Below are 21,465 nucleotides of genomic sequence, written 5' to 3'. Positions count from 1 at the left end.
GTAAATGAATATCTTCATAAATAAATAAAATAAAGTCAATCTAGCTCATGCATATTTACATTTATTAATTATGAACTGTAATGGTAGTTTGGCGGACGGACGATGAGGGTGAAAACTACATATAGATTGAGCCGCTGCCGTAGTATTTATAATAACAAGTTTATAATAGTTCACAAATTAAAATGTATTAATTTATTATTATTTGTGAATTTTCAATGCCCTTTTTGTAAAAACTTTTATGTGGTTTTAAGTTAAAATATTGGATAAGGTGACTATCAACATCGTTCACATATTTTTGTTAGTCAATGTGTGCTCCTTAGATCAAAAAAATATGATAATCAGACGAATCAAGGTCTGGCAAGATTTTTTCGTGAGTCATTCTTGCTGTATATAGGCGGACATTGTTTTGTTGCAGTACTACTCGTGCGGCATCCAAATACGCATTTTATTCATTTTCCCGATCCTGTTTGAATAAAACTGCACTGTAAACCAGGAAAATCCGAGTTTGTGGCTTAATACGTCGATGGTTTGAAAAGAATCAGAATCAATTGAATATTTGAATTTATCTTCATCAAAATCCGACCATCGTCCCCTTTTAAAAAGGTCCTCCAGGTTCCAATTACCTGATTTGAACTTTCGAAACTAAGATTGACATCTGTTGACTTTTAGAATTTCTTCATAAATTTTGTTAATGACTTCCGTAGCAATGGTTGCATTTATCTATTCGTCGAAGCACGCAGTAACACAACTGCTCATCGTTGATTTCGGGCTTAAACATTTTACCCTTAAGAAAAAAATAAGATTTTATGTACGAAAAATAACGCCAACAAATAGTTCTACAAAAAAATATCTCACAAAGATGTTTCTTCCAACGCATATGTACACAGAATAACTCAAACCAGACCATTTAAAAATAATGGTAAAATTTCTGCTACCCCTAATATATGCGAGTGAACTGTAAAGGAAGCACCACGTCGAGGTTCACCAAAACTATTCACGTCAGTGTTACTAGACGTGTGGATGGCAATTAGACACAGATTGAGTCACTGTTTATTGAATTATTAGTACAGTTTACACGATATTACAAGTGAACGGGGTGCGATGCCCGCACCGGCGTTCGAACCCGCCGGAATCGCCACGAAAAGAGATATGTCACGCCAGTGTTACCAGAGTGCCGCCAAGTTTTACACATAATAAAACTTAAATATAAATGTATATAAATGCCCCCCCCCCCCCTACAAAATAAATAGATAAATATATAGTAGTTTATAATTGTTAAAATATATGTCACTGATTTACAGACTTTGATTTCAGTCTAGCATCTCAATACTTACTCAACACTTAGTGATTGATTGTGTTTACTCCGTTGTAACGTATTAAGCTTACGTCTATTGTGTTTCAAATAAAGATTTGCAATAAATATGCACGACAATATAATTTTACATTAAGAAGATAAGGTTGTTATAATTTTATTATGGCAGCACTGTGTTTGTCAACTGTCAATTGACGCACATGTGCGATGTCCGAAAACGAGGAAATCGACGAGCAATCCTCGGAAGAGACTCCTATTATAAAGGAACCGACATGGAAAGAGCTGGTATTTGTTATTACTTTGCGATGTCTTTATAACCTCACTTTCATCGAATTATGTTATAATCTAAGTTTTAAACTAATGAATTTAGGGTCTCATAGACGTGTTGTGCGAAGCTTGCGAGAGTTTAAAATGGGCCACGCCTTCCAAAATACAAAGAGAAGCTATACCCGTCGGTTTGCAGGGCAAAGACATCATAGGATTAGCCGAAACTGGTTCCGGAAAGACCGGAGCTTTCGCCTTACCCATATTACAGTCTCTGCTGCAGAATCCGCAGAGATATTTTGCGTTGATACTTACGCCAACCAGAGAGTTAGCATTCCAGATATCTGAACAATTCGAAGCTCTAGGTTATTTTCTTTTATTTGTTTTTTATAATTGCGTTTTTCATGGAATTGTATATAATTTAATTATTAATTTTAGGTGCTAGTATAGGCGTTAAATGCGCTGTGATAGTTGGCGGCATGGATATGATAGCACAAGCTCTGGTTTTATCCAAAAAGCCTCATATCATTATAGCAACGCCTGGTAGATTAGTCGATCATTTGGAAAATACAAAAGGTTTTAATTTAAAATCTATCAAATTTCTGGTAATTATTTATTTTTTAATACATATTTTATGTATAAATGAATCTTTTTAACAAATTCAATTTTATTATTAGGTTATGGATGAAGCTGATAGAATTCTCAATATGGATTTCGAGGTGGAAGTCGATAAGATTTTGAGAGTTATTCCTAAAGAGCGTCGCACTTACCTATTCTCGGCTACTATGACGAAGAAAGTGCAGAAATTGCAAAGAGCTTCTTTGCAAGATCCTGTTAAAATTGAGGTGTCTACCAAATACCAGACTGTCGAAAAGCTCCAACAGTATTATGTTTTCATTCCGGTAAAATTCAAGGTATGTATTGAGCGATTATTGCTTTTAATTCAATTTAAAAAATACATGTTAGTTAATAATAATGTTCATAATAGGACGTGTATCTAGTTCATATCTTGAACGAAATGGCCGGAAACTCGTTCATCATCTTCTGTTCGACATGCAGCAACACTTTACGAACTGCGTTACTTTTGAGAAACTTAGGTTTATCAGCCGTTCCGCTGCACGGACAGATGTCGCAAAACAAACGCTTAGCCGCTTTGAACAAGTTCAAGGCCAAGAACAGATCTATTCTAATATGCACGGACGTCGCTTCAAGGTTTTATCTGTCAAATCAATCTTGATGTAATTGACCTTACAACTTATATAATTGACAATATTTTTATGTTCAGAGGATTAGACATTCCGCATGTAGATATCGTTTTGAACTTTGACATACCAATGCACAGTAAAGACTATATTCATCGGGTCGGAAGAACGGCTAGAGCGGGAAGAGCTGGAAAATCAATCACGTTTGTGACGCAGGTATAATTATCTGCAATAATATTTTTTAATTTTATTATTAATAAATAAAATGATTTCAGTATGATGTTGAATTATATCAACGCATCGAACAATTGCTCGGAAAGCAATTGCCTTTGTATAAAAGTGAAGAAGCTGAAGTTATGGTTTTACAGGAAAGAGTAGCGGAAGCTCAAAGATTAACTAAAATTGTAAGTATATATAAATCTGTCTGCCTATTGCAAAACATAATACATTTTCTTTGAATTATTAAGTCACCACTATTGTCGATAATTGCTTGGCATCTGCAGTGAGTATTTTCCAATAAGTTGCCAGCAAATTCTTGAATAAAGACCTCTAAATCAGTGCAGATATATTGTACGTTGCTTGTCCATTTTTAAGGATACTCTAATGCAGGGTTTCCCAAACTTTTTCAGCGACGGAACACTTGGCAAATCCGAAAATTTTGGCGGAACACTTAGCTTATTTTGCTGTACCCAACTTCTAGGTACTAAAATCTTCGCCTTCTCTTGACGTCATAAATCTCAATTAAGTTTAACCGTCATTCGCCTTTCATTATGAAGTAAAATATGTAAAAAATTTTAATTTACTATAAATTTTTGTGAAATATCTATTTAGGCTCCGCAGAACACCAATTTTGGAATCGCGGAACACCAGTGTTCAAATTGAAGATTCATTATACTGGGAATTTCGGTATTCGTTACAAAGAGATTTCGCTGTGATACTATTTACTAGCACCTCCAGATAAATTATATTTTCACTGTTAAAAGTATACATCTACCAGTGAAAATGTATTTCGATATGATAATACATTCAAAAAATATTTTCAGGACAGATTCAAGACTTTTTTTAGATTTTCTTTGAGGAATAACTCGAGAATCTAGTTTTAGAATCAGGGACGTCATTTCAACTTTTTTAATACTTCTATTTCGTTAAGATTTATAGTATTTAGTTAAATTACATGCATTTTTCTGGCCAAATTCAAGGGGGAACAAATGCCCCCACCTGCCCTTCCCAAATAACGTCCCTATTGATCCTAAACAACAGCTTTCATGCGACGAAATATTTAAAATTAATAAACTGCCTACCAATTACGCCACCATAAATTGACCGCTCACCAAAATAACAATAAAACCCAATATATGTGTCCTGTGTCGTTCCACACCACAAATATACCTGTTTTAAGAAATACTTTTTAACAAAGTACAAGTTCTTATAAAATATAGATTATTAGAGAAAATTTTTATTTATACGGATATTATAGTAAAAAAGAGTAATAATTTATATCCGATGTAAATAGTAAATATTTTAGCGAAACATTGTTAAAAATTGTATATGCGCAAAAAATCACAAGCTGTTAATGTTTGGAAAATTCATCAGCTACATTTCTTCTTTTTCTTAACCGTAAATCTTGTTTTCAGGAATTAAAAGAACTCTCCGATAAGAAGGGCGGCAATAAGAGAAGAAAGAACGACGTCGCCGCCTCAGACGATGACACCGAAGAAGCAAGCGGATTCAGGAAACGTTTGAAAGGCGGAATGAAGGGTGGAATGAAAGGCAAGAAGAAATAGAGCGCAATACTGATAAAAAATTATAAACGACAAAAATTAAAAATTTTCGAATGTTTCCAGCATCTTTTATTTAAATAAAAAAAATCATATAATGGAAATCAATATAATAATAATAACTTCATAGGCGAGATAAAAAATCACAACACGTTTCGTTCAAATTGTTATTTATATTTATTTCTACACGAATTAACTGTACAAATATATTTAAATTATTGTTTATATCAACTCCATGTATATACTTCTTTTTTTATTTTCTTTACAAAAGTGAAAACAACCGACAGCTTCGTAATCGGAATAATACCGTAATTATTCCACGGCGCGAGATTGAACACTGTTACTGCTGATCAATTACACTTTAGTATCAAAATAACGCACACTCCCTTTCATGGCAGCCTCGCGTGCCACATTCGCATCGACGGAAGGAAACGATCATAGTAATACGACTATCCGTTTTATACACACTCAACAAAATGTACACTCGGGACGAAAAGTTTTTGCATCGCGCGCGCTCGGCGGCGTATACTACAAATTATAACCGTTCACATTATCACTTGTAGAATAAGTCATCGACGTGGAAATTAAAAACAAACGTGCCCGTACAACAACAAAACAATCCGAACGTCCGCGCTCAATTCAGGTCTCTGTCTTCCAAGTATTTGTACTCGAACGTGAAACCTTCTTTTTTCCTCTGACCCCATTTCTCGTAATCGAAATATATGTATGTGCCCTGAATTAAAAAATAAAAAACATTTTTTAATTTAATTGCAAAGTTTGTATATTATCACAAAATTACCTGTTCATATTCTTCATTAATAATCTTTGGTTCTTCATGTCTTTGAAACCACATCATGTATTTGGTATGAAACCTCCAACTCTGCTTTTTTAAAGCTTTAGCTGCTAAGTACTGTGCTTTCGTGCCTTCCATATAATAGAAGACAAAAAAGAGCGTCTCCGTTGATAGCCTTTGATAGTAATCTACAGTATCAGAGTGAGGAAGTAATACCTGTAGACGAAAAAAAATAATATAATCAAGCTAAATAATGTAATTGCAAAAATAACGAATCGCGCTTACCTGATTATAATATTTCGGCATAGGGCACATATTCCTAGGTAAGTAATTTCTCGCGCGTTCCGCGTCGGACGGATGCGGCAAGTGGAAGAACGCGGCCTCCGTCATCTGGAATTGCATCTGGTGATCCTTGTGTAAAGGTTCAGGTCCTAGGGGGGCGACGCCCAGCAGGGCGGGCACTTTCGCCGTCGCCAGCGTCTCGCTGTTGTGGGACGTCCTTTCGAGGCCAGCTCTCTCGACCGCCTCAGCGGCGATGCTCTTGAGGGAATGCAATGCGGGCATGTGCGTCGACGGCGGCGACTTGGAGGGCGGAAGGGTCGTTGGCGAGACGAGCGGGCCGTTGAGCCTGGACTGCTGACGATGCTGCTGCTGCACCATGTTGACGGGCGAGATGTTGCGAGGGGGCGTCGTCGAGCCGATGCTCGTCGGCAGTTCCTCGACGCCGGGCCCCATGTTCATAGATTGTCCCTATTACGTTGTGTTTTTTAGGTTAAATTTAAGAAATTACAGTTATATAACGATTGAGAAACATTTCACTGACCACGTTCTGCACTATTGAAGGAAAACTGAGAGGTTGTGAGTTTGGCAAGTGATGAGACATCGGTCCATTTTCCACCACATCTATAGGAAAAAATTTAACTTTTAATGAAAAATTCGCACATCCGTTGCGTAGAAACACTTTTTTGTACGAGTCGGATTCGATTGTGATAAACGCACTTTTTTTCCTTCGATGCTTTCCCATTGCAGTTGTTATAAAAGCACTCGACGAGATTTATAAAAATAACACTCATCAATGATTTAATTGAAATAGTATTGTTACACTTATGAGCGAATAATTTGCTTTCCTAATGACAAGTTTACTTTTAAAAGTCTGACATATCAGAGCCATTTTACACGTAAAAATAACGTACTATCGACGACGTGTCTTTACATACGAACGTATAAATACATACAATAATATATAGTCATACACAACATGCTTTAATCTTATTACGACCGATATGGCAACACTGAAAAAGAAAATACACAAAACACAACATACATACATACATATATCGTAGTACTGTGCGTCCCACTTAATACAACTAAAAACAAGAACTACACAAAAATAAGAATGACACGACAAAAAGTCATCTGACATTCGGCAATCGAACTTAACCTATAGGTAAGCACGACGATCTACTCACAACGACACCGACAAAAGTAAAATTCAGTCAATTGCGAACGCTAAACAATAATACGACCGGCCGAAGAGAGGGCTGTTGCACGATGACAGTTGCTTTGTCAAACGATAAATCTGGACTGAGTCCAACCTAGTATGTTGACTGAACTGTATTGGCAGTCGGCCAAAATGCCCCTTTTCACAATACCAAATTAGAACGAAATCAAAAACAAGCGCGCGCCGCCGCCTATGCAAAATCCATTCAAGAACACGTACCAGCTACGGACGGACACGAAATACGCCATCATGTCGCATCATCAAAATTATAACAATATACAATAAAAATAAAAGTATGCACTAAATAACAAACCAAAAACAACTAAAATTAAACGTAATCAATCGACCATTTCCAAATGCCAACTCAGTACAATGAACTTATTTGAATACACATGTTATACCTTGGGATACATAAAAAATATTTGTTCAAGTTTTTAGAACCATGTTGTCTTTATATATTACATTTTCTTATTCACATTTGAATTATATTTCTCGGGATCTAAATTTGAGCTAAATTATACTGGAATGTAGAGCAAAATCTAGCCCAGGGAAACACTAATATTGAGAATAGAAATACATTTACTAGATTTAAAAGCAACACTTATTTTTCTGTAATCCGATAAGTTACTAACAGACCGTTAAACGCCATAGGAAAGATATGATAATATGGCACTTGACAGCGTAACTGTGATAAGAAATTGCATAAATAATACATTATGTCTTTACTCATGCGTTATCTTAATTATTAATAATTGAAAACAATTTATTATCAATGAAAGTATACAACGGTTAGACTGTGTTTTAGTGAGTAATAATAAATTATTTAAATATTATTTCAATAAATTGAAGTGTTTTTCAAGCTTAAATTATACAAAAAAAACATTACAAGGCTCAAAGGTCCCCACAATGCATACTGGCGATTTTCTTGATGACTTCTATAGGTGTCATCCACAGTTAAAGGGTTAACTAAAAATATTTATAATATAACTTTAATCGAAAGCGAGTTCAAATAAAAATAAACTACACAAAATATATTTTGATCATTTTATGCAAAATTTCTAGGCATTAAAAAGTCATCGTTAACGAAATATTTTATCCCTACACTGTTTTTTCTTTATTCATTTTTATTTTAATAACTTAGATTTAAAATTACTGTTTTTTTAGAAAAAATAGAATTTTTTTTAATTCTAACAACCTAATCTATTTATTTTTTAGTGCACAAAAACATTGTGTAATCATTACATGCTGTTTAATTTATTTGTTCTAATTAAGCCCTTTTCTCAGCAATCAAATGAATTCTGCGTGTAATTGTTTTTATGCACAGACTCTTGAGATAAAATAGTATAAACTTATAGCGATATCAAAACGAGAATTCAATCTATAGTAACTTGGCAACGTAATCTAAAAGACAATATTGCGAAGAATATGCTAAAGAAAATTTGAGATATGAAATAGTTGAAAGTGGCAGTAAGTTAAACAAAGCTTGGAAAGACTATAATTATGTATTCAATGTCAGCTAAAATAAAACATTTTCCCATAATACTCCATTGTAGGGACACTATACAGTAGCGTGCAAAAAAACGAATCACTTTTTGAAATCGTAAAAAAAATAAGATATTTCTCGTTTTTTTTTGTGTTCATTTAGTGGTAAGTCTCCATTGTTTTCTAGTAGTTACCTAGTCAGTTGTCTGACAGCGTTCGCGGAGAAAATATTTTTAATACTTAAAATGTCGAATGACTCGCAATTAAGTGAAAATCAAAAAGCAATCGGCAATGGGGTTTTCGACAAATTTCGCAGTCTGATGGTTGTAACTAATCAACAGTTCGAAGACTAAAAAAAAATCGAAACAAGTTCAACAAATCGAGTTGAGGGTAGCGAGCATAGAAAAATTACCTCATCTGGTTAAGATCGGTTAATACGTATAATCTGCTTACACGATCGGCGTAAAACAGCAGTAGATATTACCAGTGAGTTCAATGCTTACGATCGTCGTCAGTGGTAGTGAAAAATACCGTGATAATTGTATCCAGCCATTATGCGAAATCCAGAAAGCCAAATGAACTGCAGATGCTTTTCATATTTCAGAGTGGAAAGTACACTTTAACATTTCTTTTCAACAGAACGGTAAATACGGCAGATTATAAAATCATCTTGATTTTTTTTAATGAGCACCTGGGCTCAAATTTTACTGAATCATCATGGATGATGATGCACGTGGTCGTCTTTATGCGAAAATAGTCAGTTATATTTTTTTAAATCAATTCTAAATGAGATTAAAAATTAAAATTAAATTTATTATTTAATAAAAGATTTCAGATTATAAGGAAAAATGCAGAATTAAATCGTTGGACTGGCCCGGGAACAGCAAAAAGTGTCAATAAATTGATTACAATTGGGTGCAACAAAATGTAAATAAAAAAGTATTAATAGTAATGCAAGTTGACTTTTAAAGTTTCTTTCTTTAAAAATAGTTGCTGAACTTACTAATGAATTTCAAAGTATTTTTACTTATGAGTATAAAAATGTTATCTAATCCATTTATTTATTTTTCATTAATTTTTAAATTTTTTAAATATATATTTTTCTGTGGAATACTTCAAAAAACCTTTAAATAATAAAAAAAAAATTATAAATTTAATTAAACTATAATATGTTTTTAGTTTCATATGAAATATGATAATTTTGAAGGTGATGCGTAATTTTATTAAATATATGCACAAATAATAACTTGTTAAACGAATACTGCATATAAGCATCCTAATTAATTTTTATCTTATTTTTTCCAACATATAGTAACACAATACTGAAGGTAAGCAAAATAATTGGCTTTATTTGGAATAACGCAAACAACGGAAAGCCAATTTTTTGGCTTTATGTCAAAATTTATTTAAAAATGTATTGTATTTATTCCATTGACCATATACCAATAAAAACAATGTGTTGTTTTGATGAATAGTTAAATGTGCAAAATTCACCTGCCTTTATTATTATTGCGTTATTGGGTGATTATTATTTTGCATTTTCTACATTAGTATTCGGTCTGGTTTCTCTCATCTTACAGTGCCAAATGAGTAATATGCTTTTCGATCTACAAAACTACACTATACTATCCATTTATTAACAAAAATCACCCCAAAGTACAACACAATAATCCGTCATGCAATTTGAGAATGGTCGATTACGTATATCTATGTATAATATATGTGATTGTCCGTTTCAAGACAAGGGCATGCACTTGCACGGTAGGTAACACGTAGACTCACTCGCGACACCGAGCTGCTTGATCACAGCGCCGTTAGGGATTAAATTAACGACCACGGGCATAATTGGCGGCACCAGACTGCTGACGGCTGCGACGCTTGCGAAATTGGAAGACAGCGGTGTCTGTGCCGTGGCGAGCGGCACCGAGTGCATGACGGTCGCATTTATACTCGAACCTCCGCCGACCATATGGTTATTTATGCCTGATTTTTCACACGAACACACACATACACACATGTATTTTTACAGGGTTAAAACAGAGAAAAAAGAAAAACGAGGAAGTTAACGTGTGCTTGTTTTCGCCAACGATCAGAATTTAATTGCACGTATGTACAGATGAAATGAATAGTTTTTTAGTAACGATTGGACAAGGCGAGAACAATGTTGCCGTAAGCGATAAGCAACGTAACATTCTCCAAACTTTACACGCATTCATATACACGTCGGTACAAACGATTCTTTAAAAATATATGTAAATATAAAATGTTTTAATTTCAAGAATTCGATCTGAGAAGATCAGACTTTGCAATGGTATAATTTACTTATTTATTTTACTTTTATGACTGATTTTATACCAGTTTGTTGTTAATGCTAACTTTTATGACTATTCAAGGATCATTATTTGTTTTAATATCCAGAATATTAATGTCATTTAGAATCAATATCAAACTTGTCCATTTACTATGATTTATTTACTTGCATGCATAATTATATGCAGAAATGTAGAGCAAATAGCCTATTAATATTAACCCTTTCACCGCAGATGGCTTCTATAGAAGTCATCAAGAATATTGACAGTACTCATTGGGCACCTAAAGGAGCCATAAACCTTTAAACCTTATAATATGGTTATTTATTATAATTTAAGGCTGTAAATCACTTACATTTATTGAATCAAAAATATCAGTTGCGATGAAAGGGTTAATAATAAATATTTTTAATTGAAAAAAAATAAATTAAAATTAAACTTATTATCTACTAACTTTAAAAAAATTAAAATTGCAATGTTAATTGAAAAACATGTCTCAAAAATTATTAACAATTACTTTTAGTTTTATCAAAATATGGGCAGTATATTTATTGAATCATTAATTTAAATTCAAAAATTGGTCAGTACTTTAACCACTTTTTAAAAATGACTCAAAAACTTCTTGCACGGACCCACCCTTTTCCTATGCAGCATAAAAATATTTGTACAAATTTAATTATTAACAAAATAATGCTATGATTATTTTCGGGAAGGGATTAAATAAATAAATTAAATAATACTGTTAAAATATTACTGACGGAAAGCCAAATAAATGGCTTTGGTTGGACTACGCATGCAGAGGGAGAGCCAATATTTTGGCTTTATGTCAAAATTCGTTTCATCTATTGATTTTTATAACAAAAAAAATATTTGGTCAGAAATAGAAATGGAAGATCGATTTAAACCATTGACGAATAAAAACAAAACATCTCAACACATTACCAGCGGGAAGCCAAATAATTTAGGTTGGAATAATGCAGATGACGAGAAGCCAGTTTATTGGCTTTGTGTCTAAATTTATTTGTAAGTAAGTTTTTTAACAACCTTTTATTTTAAATAGTTGTGAGGTGTTTCAAAAGTCAATAAAAATGCTATGTTTTGATGAATACAAATTGTAAAACAGTTGAATTTGTGCAAATTGCGAAATTCATTCGCATTTAAACGATAGTCAATAGCCGTGAATTCCGTCAGTAACGTATTAATAAAAATAATTATTACCTATAGGTTGATAGTGAATTAAGGATGATATTAAATACTAAATTTTCGAGCACATTGCTTGCAAATATTTATCACTAAAGAATGTAATTTTTAACATGGATAGGCCTAATCTGATTAAGATCTAAGATATTTTTTAAATTGTGCTCCGATCATTATTGAGTCGTATAATTTTCGTAAAACATATCTTTTAATATTCAGTTTTAAATTCTGTCTTCAAAGATGTATAGCAAATACAAAAATTTTCTCAAAGTATGAACATAAACACTTTTTCAAATAAAGCAAATTTTTGCAATTTGTATTTCATTTCTCGGAAGGTAGCGTATAAAACTATCTTACAAATCGAATTTAGGTCATAAATATAAGTGAATCTTTTTGACGCGTGTATATGAATGCTTGTACGTGTTAAGCAACAAGTTATAGTGTTATAAAACAAGCAAATTCACAAACAACGATGTTTTGAATATGAAAACAAACAATTAATTGTATTTCGGCACGGTATAATAGCAGTGTGAAACGAAAACGAAGCGAAATGCTCACCAGAGTTGAAGGGGTGGAGAGATCCGGCCGGACTCACGTTAACCGGTAAACTATTTTGTTGTAATTTGCTAGGCGTCGATGAAACCAGGGTGGGTTTGTTCGCTGTGGGCGTAGTCTGATTCGCGGGCACGGCACACGTCACATTGTTCATCAACGGCACCGAATTGTTCAATATCGAACTGCTGTTCGACGTGGAGTTGCTTACGGAACTCGCGCTGCTCGTATTATTGCTGTTGCCGACGGCTCGCACTGCCATCGGTTTCGCCAGGGGCTGCAAACAAGTTTCAAATATATTAATCGAGTGAACTGCTAATGCTTCAATATTTTATATTTTACAATGCACAACCTAGCTCAATTTAATTTTAATTATTCATCACAATATTCATATATGAGATTAGGAAAGTCTATGAAAACCTAATCTGCGATGATGGATCGGATTATAATTATATATTATAATAATCACTAATTCAGATCTCTCAGATATGATAAAAATGTAAAAATATATTTTATATGGGATTCAAATCCACGTCTTTCAGACATTATTAGTCACCAACTACACCACTAGTCTATTTTGCTGATTATAAAAGATTGTTGTCATTAAGGGAATACTAAATGATGCACACCAAATCTTTTTCGCAGCATCAAACTATGTTCAAACTATTCTTTTTTATAATTTTAATGAAATAAATAATGGTGATGAGAGTGGAGAATATTATTTTCATTGGTTAAAAAATTACTAGATTTTTTTACAGCATTTTAAAGTATAGTAGATTATTTTTAGAACCTCGTGAAACCTTATTGAATATCTAAGAGGGAATCGCAGCAAAAACTTATTGATAAAAGTTTCTAATGTGCTGAAAAATATTCGAGAGTTTAGTTAATCAAAAGTGGGAGAAAACATCAGCATTTAGTCTGCAAGATTTTTTCATATTACTTCTTGTAAATTTATTTTTCAAAACTTTACAAAAAGCTAAGTATCACTTCGCAAAAAATAAATTAAGTGCTGAGCGTATTTTTATTATTTTTGTAATTTAATTGCAATGAAATAGTATGGATAATTTTTTTAAAACCTTTTATATATATTTTTTAAATAATTCTTTCAGATAATATTACTGATAATTTATGTATAAAACATATAAAGTACAATAAATAATACCTTTGCAATCAATTCGTCAATCTTTTTCTTTTTCTCCAAGTTTTCCATTGAATCTGTCGAATGATTGTGAATACCCAGCGAGGGTGACGCTATTGGACTCGTACCTAAAACGATACTGTAGCATTAAAAGAAAAAAAGATAATAGAGAAAACTAAGTGAAAAATTAAATACCGGAAGTAAGACTCGTCGGAGAGCCTCTTGTGTCGTTACTATTATTGCTGTCGGTCGTCGCTGATGATGGATTACCAACACCGGACATTTCTGTCTCCTCTAAACCGATGATGTCGTCATAAATGTATTCATTCTCGTTGAAATCGGGATCTTGAGAAGAATCTACATAATACTCTACGTCGTCCTTTATTCTTCTTATCTTTGAATAAAAGCAAGTCAATTTTTTATTTAACTACAAATATTAATGAATTAAATCAAGGGGCGTAAAAGCAAAAACACCTATTTCCATCAAGTCTTATTTTACTCATTTTTAGTAAAGATCTACAGGCAAATAGGAATCAAATTAAAACCCGGTTTATATGAATCTTTTTAAACACAGTTAAAAGTTGGTGTACTATTTTAACAAAAGCAATAGATGTTGATATTTGCCTATTAAAAAAATTAATACAGGTTCAAAAGAGCATGTGTGTTTCTATTATTATATTTTTTTATATCGATCAATTTTAAATTATCAAGTGATAATAAAATATGAAAAAAATAGACGTTTTTACTTTTGATCCCACATTTCCGCTCTACTCACTTTGTCGACTTCGACCGATTCGTTATCGAGCATCCTAAGAAGCGTCTCTAGTTTCCTAATATGAAATCTATGCTTTTCGAGTTTATTCTTTAGTTCTTCCATTCGATCTTGCTTCTCCCTGTCGAGTTTTTTCTTTTTACTCACTAGTAAAGATTCCATTTCCGATTCAAACTGATCCAACTGAAAAACCATAGTTAACATCAACATAAAGGCATAGCAAAAACAATCCGTCAAAAAAAAATCAATGCCAACTTGAATGTTTAACGATTCTATCGAGGAAATGAGCCAATTCGAAATTTCCTCTCTCTCCTTCTGCGCGGGATCTAACTTTTGAGCGGCGCCGAGCCCCTCTTTGGAATACGCCTTGGTCTTGGTCTCCCTCTCGACGACTTTGAACCTTTCCATTTGCTGCAAGTTGAAACATATGATCATAGTTTTGTGGAAAAGTCATCGATCGAGAGTGAACGCATACCGTTTCGATAAGTTTTCTATAGTCGTAAAGGGTGCTCTTGTCTTTGATCTCGCCTGACGCAATCCAAGTTTTGATTTGGTCACGTAGCCTTTGTAATTTTTTAATTTCTTTCTTGAGATCCGCTTCATACTTCTCCTTCTGGTTGTTGTTCGTGGCGTTGTATACTTTCTGCCAAATGTCTTCAAACGTCTCAACACCTTCCGTAACTTTCTTCAGGCATCTGTCGATTTCGCCTGCGAGACAAAAACGTTTTAATAACATTTTTCTACATATCAAACTATACATTTCAACTTTGCATAAACAAGAACGCATGTTACAATAAGAGAACGGTACTAATATTTTTTTATATAATTTGATAACAATAATATTACGAAGCAAATTTCAAATTAAGATTAAGAAATGAAACAAATATTATTACTTGTAAAGAAATTTTTTTTGTAGAAAAATTGTTTTAAAATTTGAACGAACAAACCGAAATCGCTAGGAGCAAGGTCAAGGCTATGTGGGGGATGCAGGATGACTTCTTGCATTTTGCCAATTATGGTTTTAATTGCTCTAAGAGAATGCGCTTTGGCGAACAACAGCAATACAACTTTTGATGACGTTCGGTAATGGTACTCATCGTATTAATTAGTTAAATAATGTATATCAGTTCAGTTCCAGTTTTCATTCCGGAAATAATAATGTTTTTTTTTTCGGTTTTCGGTTCAGCTCCATTTTTAACTGTTTTTATTTGTATTAAAAAAATATATATTTTCCTTCTTTTGTAATAGACATACTACAGAATTGATACAATAATATAATATTATCCACTTTAGTTGATGCACGTGTTTGAATATGTACAAAAACGAAATAAACCAATATTTTTTTGGTTTAGTTCCAGTTTTCATTCTAACAAAAATAACAGTATTTTCCAGCTTTCGGTTTGAAACCCTGGTATATATCAATTGCCATGGGTTACATAACACCTGAATAATACTGCCATGTATACTGTGAAAATTCTGAACATATGTGATTGTTTGATTGGCAAATATATTTTACTTTTAATTCCAACTGCTTAATATTTTCCATATTTTCAAGTAATTACAAAATATTTTTAAATTAAAATTATTTTAACATCTGTTATAAATACATTTTTTTATTATATATTTTAACATACTCCTAAATATACATACATATAAATGTATATTTATTATCTACGATCAAAGTTTTTACTGTTTGAAATTTTCGCTGTGCGCAATAATCACCGAACCATATCAATCAAATGACTTCTCGTTATGGAAAGTATTTACAAATTTTTGAGATATACTGTGGAGTTCAACCAAAGTGGATAACAAGCCAAATAAAGTTGTAAAACGCTTGGTAAGTTATGTAAGTAATATTGGCGCTGACATTAATTACAAATAAAACTTATCCAATACACATAAACACTAAAGTAGTGTAATTCTGGATCCGCATACAAAGAGAACTATTACTTTCAATGGACTGAGATAATGCGATGCTCTCGCATGCCTGCTGTTTAACTTAATCTGCAGGTCCTGAAATTTTCAAGTTTTTTAAGTCCATGAATTGACATCGGGTTCCGGAATATTCCGTGCGACAAAATTAAATTATTACTACAAAAATATTTTAATTTTTTTTATAAAGAGGACAGAAAAAACAGCGAAACCTGATAATCTATGCATCCTGTGTTGTTCCCCTCCACAGAGATACCTGTTTTAAGAAATACCATTCATTGGTGAATTAATAAAGGCAATATTTATGTCCTTGTAAAACTATTTTTACGCCAGTTGTATGCACTGAACACAGCTTTCATTTTAGTTAGTTTCAAACCATCTTTGTGAAATCAAACAGTCTACTGAATGAAGCATTTTCAGATATCTTATATATTCCATAATTCTCATATCAATTTCATCTATCTTTATTTAAGTTTGATAGAATTACTATCTTTATTTAAGTTTGATAGAAATACAGTAGACCCCCCAATAACACGGTAAATTAGGGGAAAGCCATTAGGGCGCCAGTTACTTTATGTGTGAGGGAGTCAACGGGAGGATATATAACTACACACGCCTGATTCGTATGTACGTATTGAAAAATAATGTATGAGTATCTAACAGTCCCCGAACTACACGTCTCCAATTTACCATGTTATTAAGGGCTCTAGTGTGTGTATATTTTTTTATATATCATAAATCATAATTTGTAATAGTTTTTTAGTATGGGGGAATATTATATATTTGCAATTAATAATAATATCAGTACCAAGATTGACAGGAGAATGATTTTAGCCAACAGGAGTTTTTTGGATCTACATTATGGGTGAGTTAAAAATCAATCCACAAACGGAAAACACATGGAAAAGCAGTTGCGAATAGCAACATAATCAATAGCAGCTAACCTCACATGCCATAACAAAAAGAGAATTCCAACTTTCACATTAGAAAAAAAATTCCCCACCCTTGGTCCACAAAGACCCTTAAAAAACACCCGTATATTCAGCTGGTCTCGTCCAAGATGCTTTTCCTACTTGTTTTATATTGGATTTTACAGTATTGGTCCCTGATACAAAGCGTTCAGAAACCCTATTTGTATTACGTCCAACAAATATAATCTATCTGCGCTATCCTTAAAATCAGTTTTCTCTCGAAAGATAAAATGCTTAAACACAGCTTAGTCCCTGAAGTACAAATCTCAGCAAAATTAAATAATGCACATGAGCACCTGCTAATTTAGAAGATTTATCTTAGAAAATTATTACTAAGTGTCTTACCAAAAATATTAGATACTTAGTTCAACCAATATTATTTGAGATCGTTGCATCAACTTATCAATAAAAAAATTCAAGATCGAGGATCCTCTGAATAACATTAATGAGTTACGGAAAGAAGTCAAGAAACCGACTACACGTCAAAAAGTATTTGGTCAGAGATCGCAATGAAAGATCGATTATTATTATCATTATCAGCAGAGAGCGAAATAATTGGCTTTAGTTGTACTAATGCAGGTGACGAGAAGACACTCTATTGGTTTTGCATATAAATAAATTTTAAAAAGTGTTGGATAAAATCCATTGATTTCTTTATTTATTTTAAATATTTGTGAATGTCATAAATTTAAATTGTGATATTTGATGAATTAAAGTTGTAAATATCACTGGTTTATTATTTATTAATTATTTTGCATATTTTTTGATAATGTATATGCAATATTAAATATTATATGTACATACTAGTGTATCCATTATCCTTGGTTACTATCCATTCCTTGTTGGAATAAAATTCGCTGAGTTCTCGCAGAAAGTTGTAAGTCGCTAACCGTTTCTTCTAACTATTGAAGGGTACTGCCGAAATCAAACTATTCTCGAAAAATTCAAGTTTGAGGCTCCAGAACGCTTCCGAGAATCACAATCACATCCTCTTTTGTTACCCGTTAGGGCTAGGATGTCCGCAATAGCTGACCCGCCTATCTGTCTCCGAAATACTCTGGCATTGTAATTGACCTTTATAATGACAGCTACGAGGAGCTGGTCTTGTTCGTATTATTTAATTTATTTTTATTGTTTCTATTTACATACTATTTTTAATATATTTTTTTTGTGTATTAAAATAATACTATGTAATATTTTTTGTTTTATCGTGACGCATTACAGTAACCTCACAAAGTTAGGTCAAAATGGTTTTAATTTAATTTAATTCAAATAAATAGTATTTTGAATGGTTACTTGGAAAATTGTTGTTGTTTGTGTAAAATATGTGATATTATTATGTATTACTTTGTATACAAAATGTGATATTATTGTGTATTCGTCAATTTGGTCAATGACAAAACAAATTTTAGTCATGCCGTATTTAAAAAAAAATTATGGTTCAATAAATTCAAGTGATTTACTTTAAATTATAATTGAATCCAAAGGTTTACGGCATCTTTAGGTGACACAAACCTTTGATTTTCTTTATGACAACTATAGAAGCCATCCGCAGTGAAAAGGGGAAAAAAGGTGGATATGGCTGCAATAGGTATAATAACAACCATTGGTAAAGATGTCTATTTGAATATGTATTTCTGCTGATCCCAATTGCCCGTTCATCAAATTATAAGCCAAATCAATAAAATAAGATTATATTACTGTAAACGTTTAGTTTCGTAACTAAAATTATAATTGAAACTGAAGGCAAAGCTACAAACTTTGAATGGTTATTTTTGCTTTGTTCCTGCATCTTTGTCGACTATTTTTTAAATGGAATTTTCTTAATTCTTCATATTATTAAACATGAAGACGATTCTTTGTTCTATATTTTATATTTTTTTAATAAATTATTAACTTTTCTAAAATATTTTTTTATCATAGAACACATCTCTTAACATTTTATATGTATTTATATATGGAAAAAAAATAATTTCGAAAGATATGTATGTGTATTAAAAATAACAGTAAATAGCTCACAGGACAGTAACGTTTACATGAGTAATATTGGTCGATAGCAGTTGAGTAATAAATAACATTTGAAACATGTCAGATTGTAACTGATTTTGGGGTTAACGCGTATCAGTCGGTAAGGTTAAGATTAAGACGAAAGCTGACTTAAAGTTCAGAAGTGCGGAGCAAAGATGGCGCGGGGGGCAGTCAGAGCAGCTCCGCGAGAAGAGCTGCCTTCGAAAGGGGGCATTCGAGGGTCGACGACCCGATCGCCGTCAAACGGTCGAAAGCCGACGTCTTAGACAGCGGCGGCGTTTCGGTCGGGTTAGTGGATAGGCAGGGCGGAGAGGGGAAGGGGTGTCAGGGGGGCTCCGTCCCGCGTCTCCTTCGAAACGAGGAGCCGGACGAAGGGAAGCCGGGCGGCCGGCGGGGGCGTTCCCATGCTCACCCTGCAACTTTCTGGTCGCGGCCATGGCCAGGCCGGAGGGCCCCGTGGCCGCTTTGGGCCGTGGGCCTTGGGCCGGAGGCGCCGCACGCGCCAAGATGGCGGCCGCCGCCGCCCGCCGCTCGCGCCGTAGCAGCGCGCATGCGCACTGCGACCGCTCGCAGTGCACAACACACGCGACCTTTGTTTACGGCGACGCTAGCACTTTTCGCCCGTCGCCGCCTATCGAAGCGCCGCCGAAACGCCGAAACGCCGACGAGCAACTGTGTGTGCGATGTTTTTTTTTTATTTTCAACGTGACGCTCCGCAACGTCCGACGGCGGCCATTGTACGACGCCGCGACGCGCTACTTCAAATACTACGTGCGCTTAGCGTCAACTAGAATCTAGCCACTTTTTTAAAATAAAAAACATGCAATGAAATTTAAATATATAATAGACGGAGATGATTGTATAATTAACAAAAAAAAACAAAATTATTTATTCAGAAATTGCAAATTATGTATTATGAAAATAAATGCTGATTTTTATTTTTTAATTATTAGCTCTCAGTAGCGTATCCACAATAAAGCGTTTTTTAAATTGTTTAATGGTGATGTTTCAGGTACGTTTCTGACTGCAATTGACGTGCATCACTTGCAGTCGCGTGACGGAAGCGATCTCATACAAATTCATACTGCTAAGTAGCGTTGTCTGCTATCGCGGCATCTACTGCTGCGTAGCACGTGCTGTCCAGCACATGCCGAGGATATCGGAAACGTACCTTTATGCTCGGCAATTTTAAACTGTGGACCGAGATGCATGATTACGTCCCTAATAAAGGCTGAAGATTGATTTACACGATGCCAGTCGAGGTTGCCAGTCACTGGATACCAGCGACTAGCACCGCGTAAACGCTTAACGCTAGTCACTGGAGAAGCCAGTGCGCCATTGGCATGCCAGCAGCTAGCAGCGCCAGCAGAACAAATATTTTTGTTTTGCTGGCACGCCAGCTCCCCTTTCCACCACACTACCGTACTGGTGCAAGATGAGTAATGCTTTTTCGCAACAATATTTTTTTTAGTTTCTGGCACTATGTAAACGGTAAGGCGCCAGTGGACTGGAAAGCCAGTCAACTTTCAGCTGGCATGCCAGCAACTGGCAGCGTGTAAATCAGACCTTATTTACACTATGCCAATCGGTGTGTCAGTTGAGGTTGCCAGTCACTGGATGCTAGCGATAAGCACAGTGCGAGTAGCGCTTTTTCTCAACAATAGTTCTTACAGTTGCTGGCACTGTGTAAACGGTGTAGGTGCCCCTCCAGTTAACTTACAGCTGGCATGGCAGCAACTGGCAGCGTAAATAAACCCTAAGGGCTGATTTACAAGCTGTCAGTTGTTAGCATGCCAGCTGGAAGTTGACTAGAGCATCTAGAGGAGGTAGCTAACGTGCCAGTAAAACAAAAATATTAGTTTTGATGGAGCTGCTAGCTGCTGGCGTACCAGTGGTGCATTGGCTTTTCCAGCAACTGGCGTTAATCGCTTACACTGTGCTAGTCGCTGGCATCCAGTGACTGGCAACCTCAATTGGCATACCAACTGGCATCGTGTAAATTAGCCTAAAACGCTTAACGCCAATCACTGTGGAAAAATTGTGGGGACCTATTTATTTATTGTAGGCAAAACTTAGCGGCACTCTGGTAACACTGACGTAACGGCGGCGGAGGGTAGCAGATTCTTCTGGTGGACAACGATGGGAAGATACCGGTTGGTGGTGTCTCGTCCACCTTTCACTCGTGTTTATTATCATTTAGCATAATTTGTGAACTATTATAAACTGTTTATTAA

General features: G+C 34.3%; 2 protein-coding genes across 4 annotated transcripts; one reads left to right on the top strand and one right to left on the bottom strand.

Annotated features, from left to right (window-relative positions):
• The first annotated feature begins 1,482 nt into the window (after window positions 1-1,482).
• pths (probable ATP-dependent RNA helicase DDX47) lies at window positions 1,483-4,617 on the top strand. Its single transcript, XM_088191688.1, has 8 exons — window positions 1,483-1,597; window positions 1,683-1,941; window positions 2,015-2,181; window positions 2,254-2,490; window positions 2,565-2,788; window positions 2,862-2,994; window positions 3,054-3,182; window positions 4,413-4,617. Exons 1-8 carry the CDS (start codon window positions 1,520-1,522, stop codon window positions 4,560-4,562), a joined length of 1,377 nt encoding a protein of 458 aa, XP_088047814.1. The 5' UTR covers window positions 1,483-1,519; the 3' UTR covers window positions 4,563-4,617.
• On the bottom strand, window positions 4,612-19,975 carry Not3 (CCR4-associated factor Not3). 3 transcript variants are annotated; one of them, XM_088191685.1, is made up of 11 exons: window positions 19,644-19,975; window positions 14,776-15,008; window positions 14,556-14,711; window positions 14,304-14,483; window positions 13,724-13,955; window positions 13,553-13,656; window positions 12,397-12,667; window positions 6,173-6,252; window positions 5,635-6,099; window positions 5,356-5,565; window positions 4,612-5,289 (listed from the first exon to the last, which is right to left on the bottom strand). In XM_088191685.1, exons 1-11 carry the CDS (start codon window positions 19,666-19,668, stop codon window positions 5,191-5,193), a joined length of 2,055 nt encoding a protein of 684 aa, XP_088047811.1. In that variant the 5' UTR covers window positions 19,669-19,975; the 3' UTR covers window positions 4,612-5,190. The 3 variants fall into 3 exon arrangements, with proteins under 3 accessions (XP_088047811.1, XP_088047812.1, XP_088047813.1); XM_088191686.1 differs by having other exon boundaries at window positions 13,724-13,922; XM_088191687.1 differs by lacking the exons at window positions 12,397-12,667; window positions 13,553-13,656; window positions 13,724-13,955; ... (2 more) ...; window positions 14,776-15,008; window positions 19,644-19,975 and adding an exon at window positions 10,115-10,788.
• Between the last annotated feature and the right edge of the window lie 1,490 nt (window positions 19,976-21,465).

Source organism: Plectrocnemia conspersa, unplaced genomic scaffold, assembly GCF_051122295.1.
Source record: "Plectrocnemia conspersa isolate PC_06_02 unplaced genomic scaffold, ASM5112229v1 ptg000009l, whole genome shotgun sequence".
NCBI lineage: Eukaryota > Metazoa > Arthropoda > Insecta > Trichoptera > Polycentropodidae > Plectrocnemia > Plectrocnemia conspersa.
Note: the sequence above shows the minus strand (reverse complement) of the source record. Positions and strands in the feature narration are given on the sequence as shown.

Excerpts from the sequence above, each read along its gene's own strand:
- pths (XM_088191688.1), top strand. The coding sequence starts at position 1,520 with ATGTCCGAAAACGAGGAAATCGACGAGCAATCCTCGGAAGAGACTCCT. Across the intron at positions 2,182-2,253 it reads TAAAATCTATCAAATTTCTG|GTTATGGATGAAGCTGATAG; the intron begins GTAATTATTTAT and ends TTTTATTATTAG. Across the intron at positions 2,995-3,053 it reads CAATCACGTTTGTGACGCAG|TATGATGTTGAATTATATCA; the intron begins GTATAATTATCT and ends AAATGATTTCAG.
- Not3 (XM_088191685.1), bottom strand. The coding sequence starts at position 19,668 with ATGGCCGCGACCAGAAAGTTGCAGG. Across the intron at positions 14,712-14,775 it reads ATAGAAAACTTATCGAAACG|CAAATGGAAAGGTTCAAAGT; the intron begins GTATGCGTTCAC and ends TTCAACTTGCAG. Across the intron at positions 13,956-14,303 it reads AATCGGTCGAAGTCGACAAA|TTAAATAAAAAATTGACTTG; the intron begins GTGAGTAGAGCG and ends TAATATTTGTAG.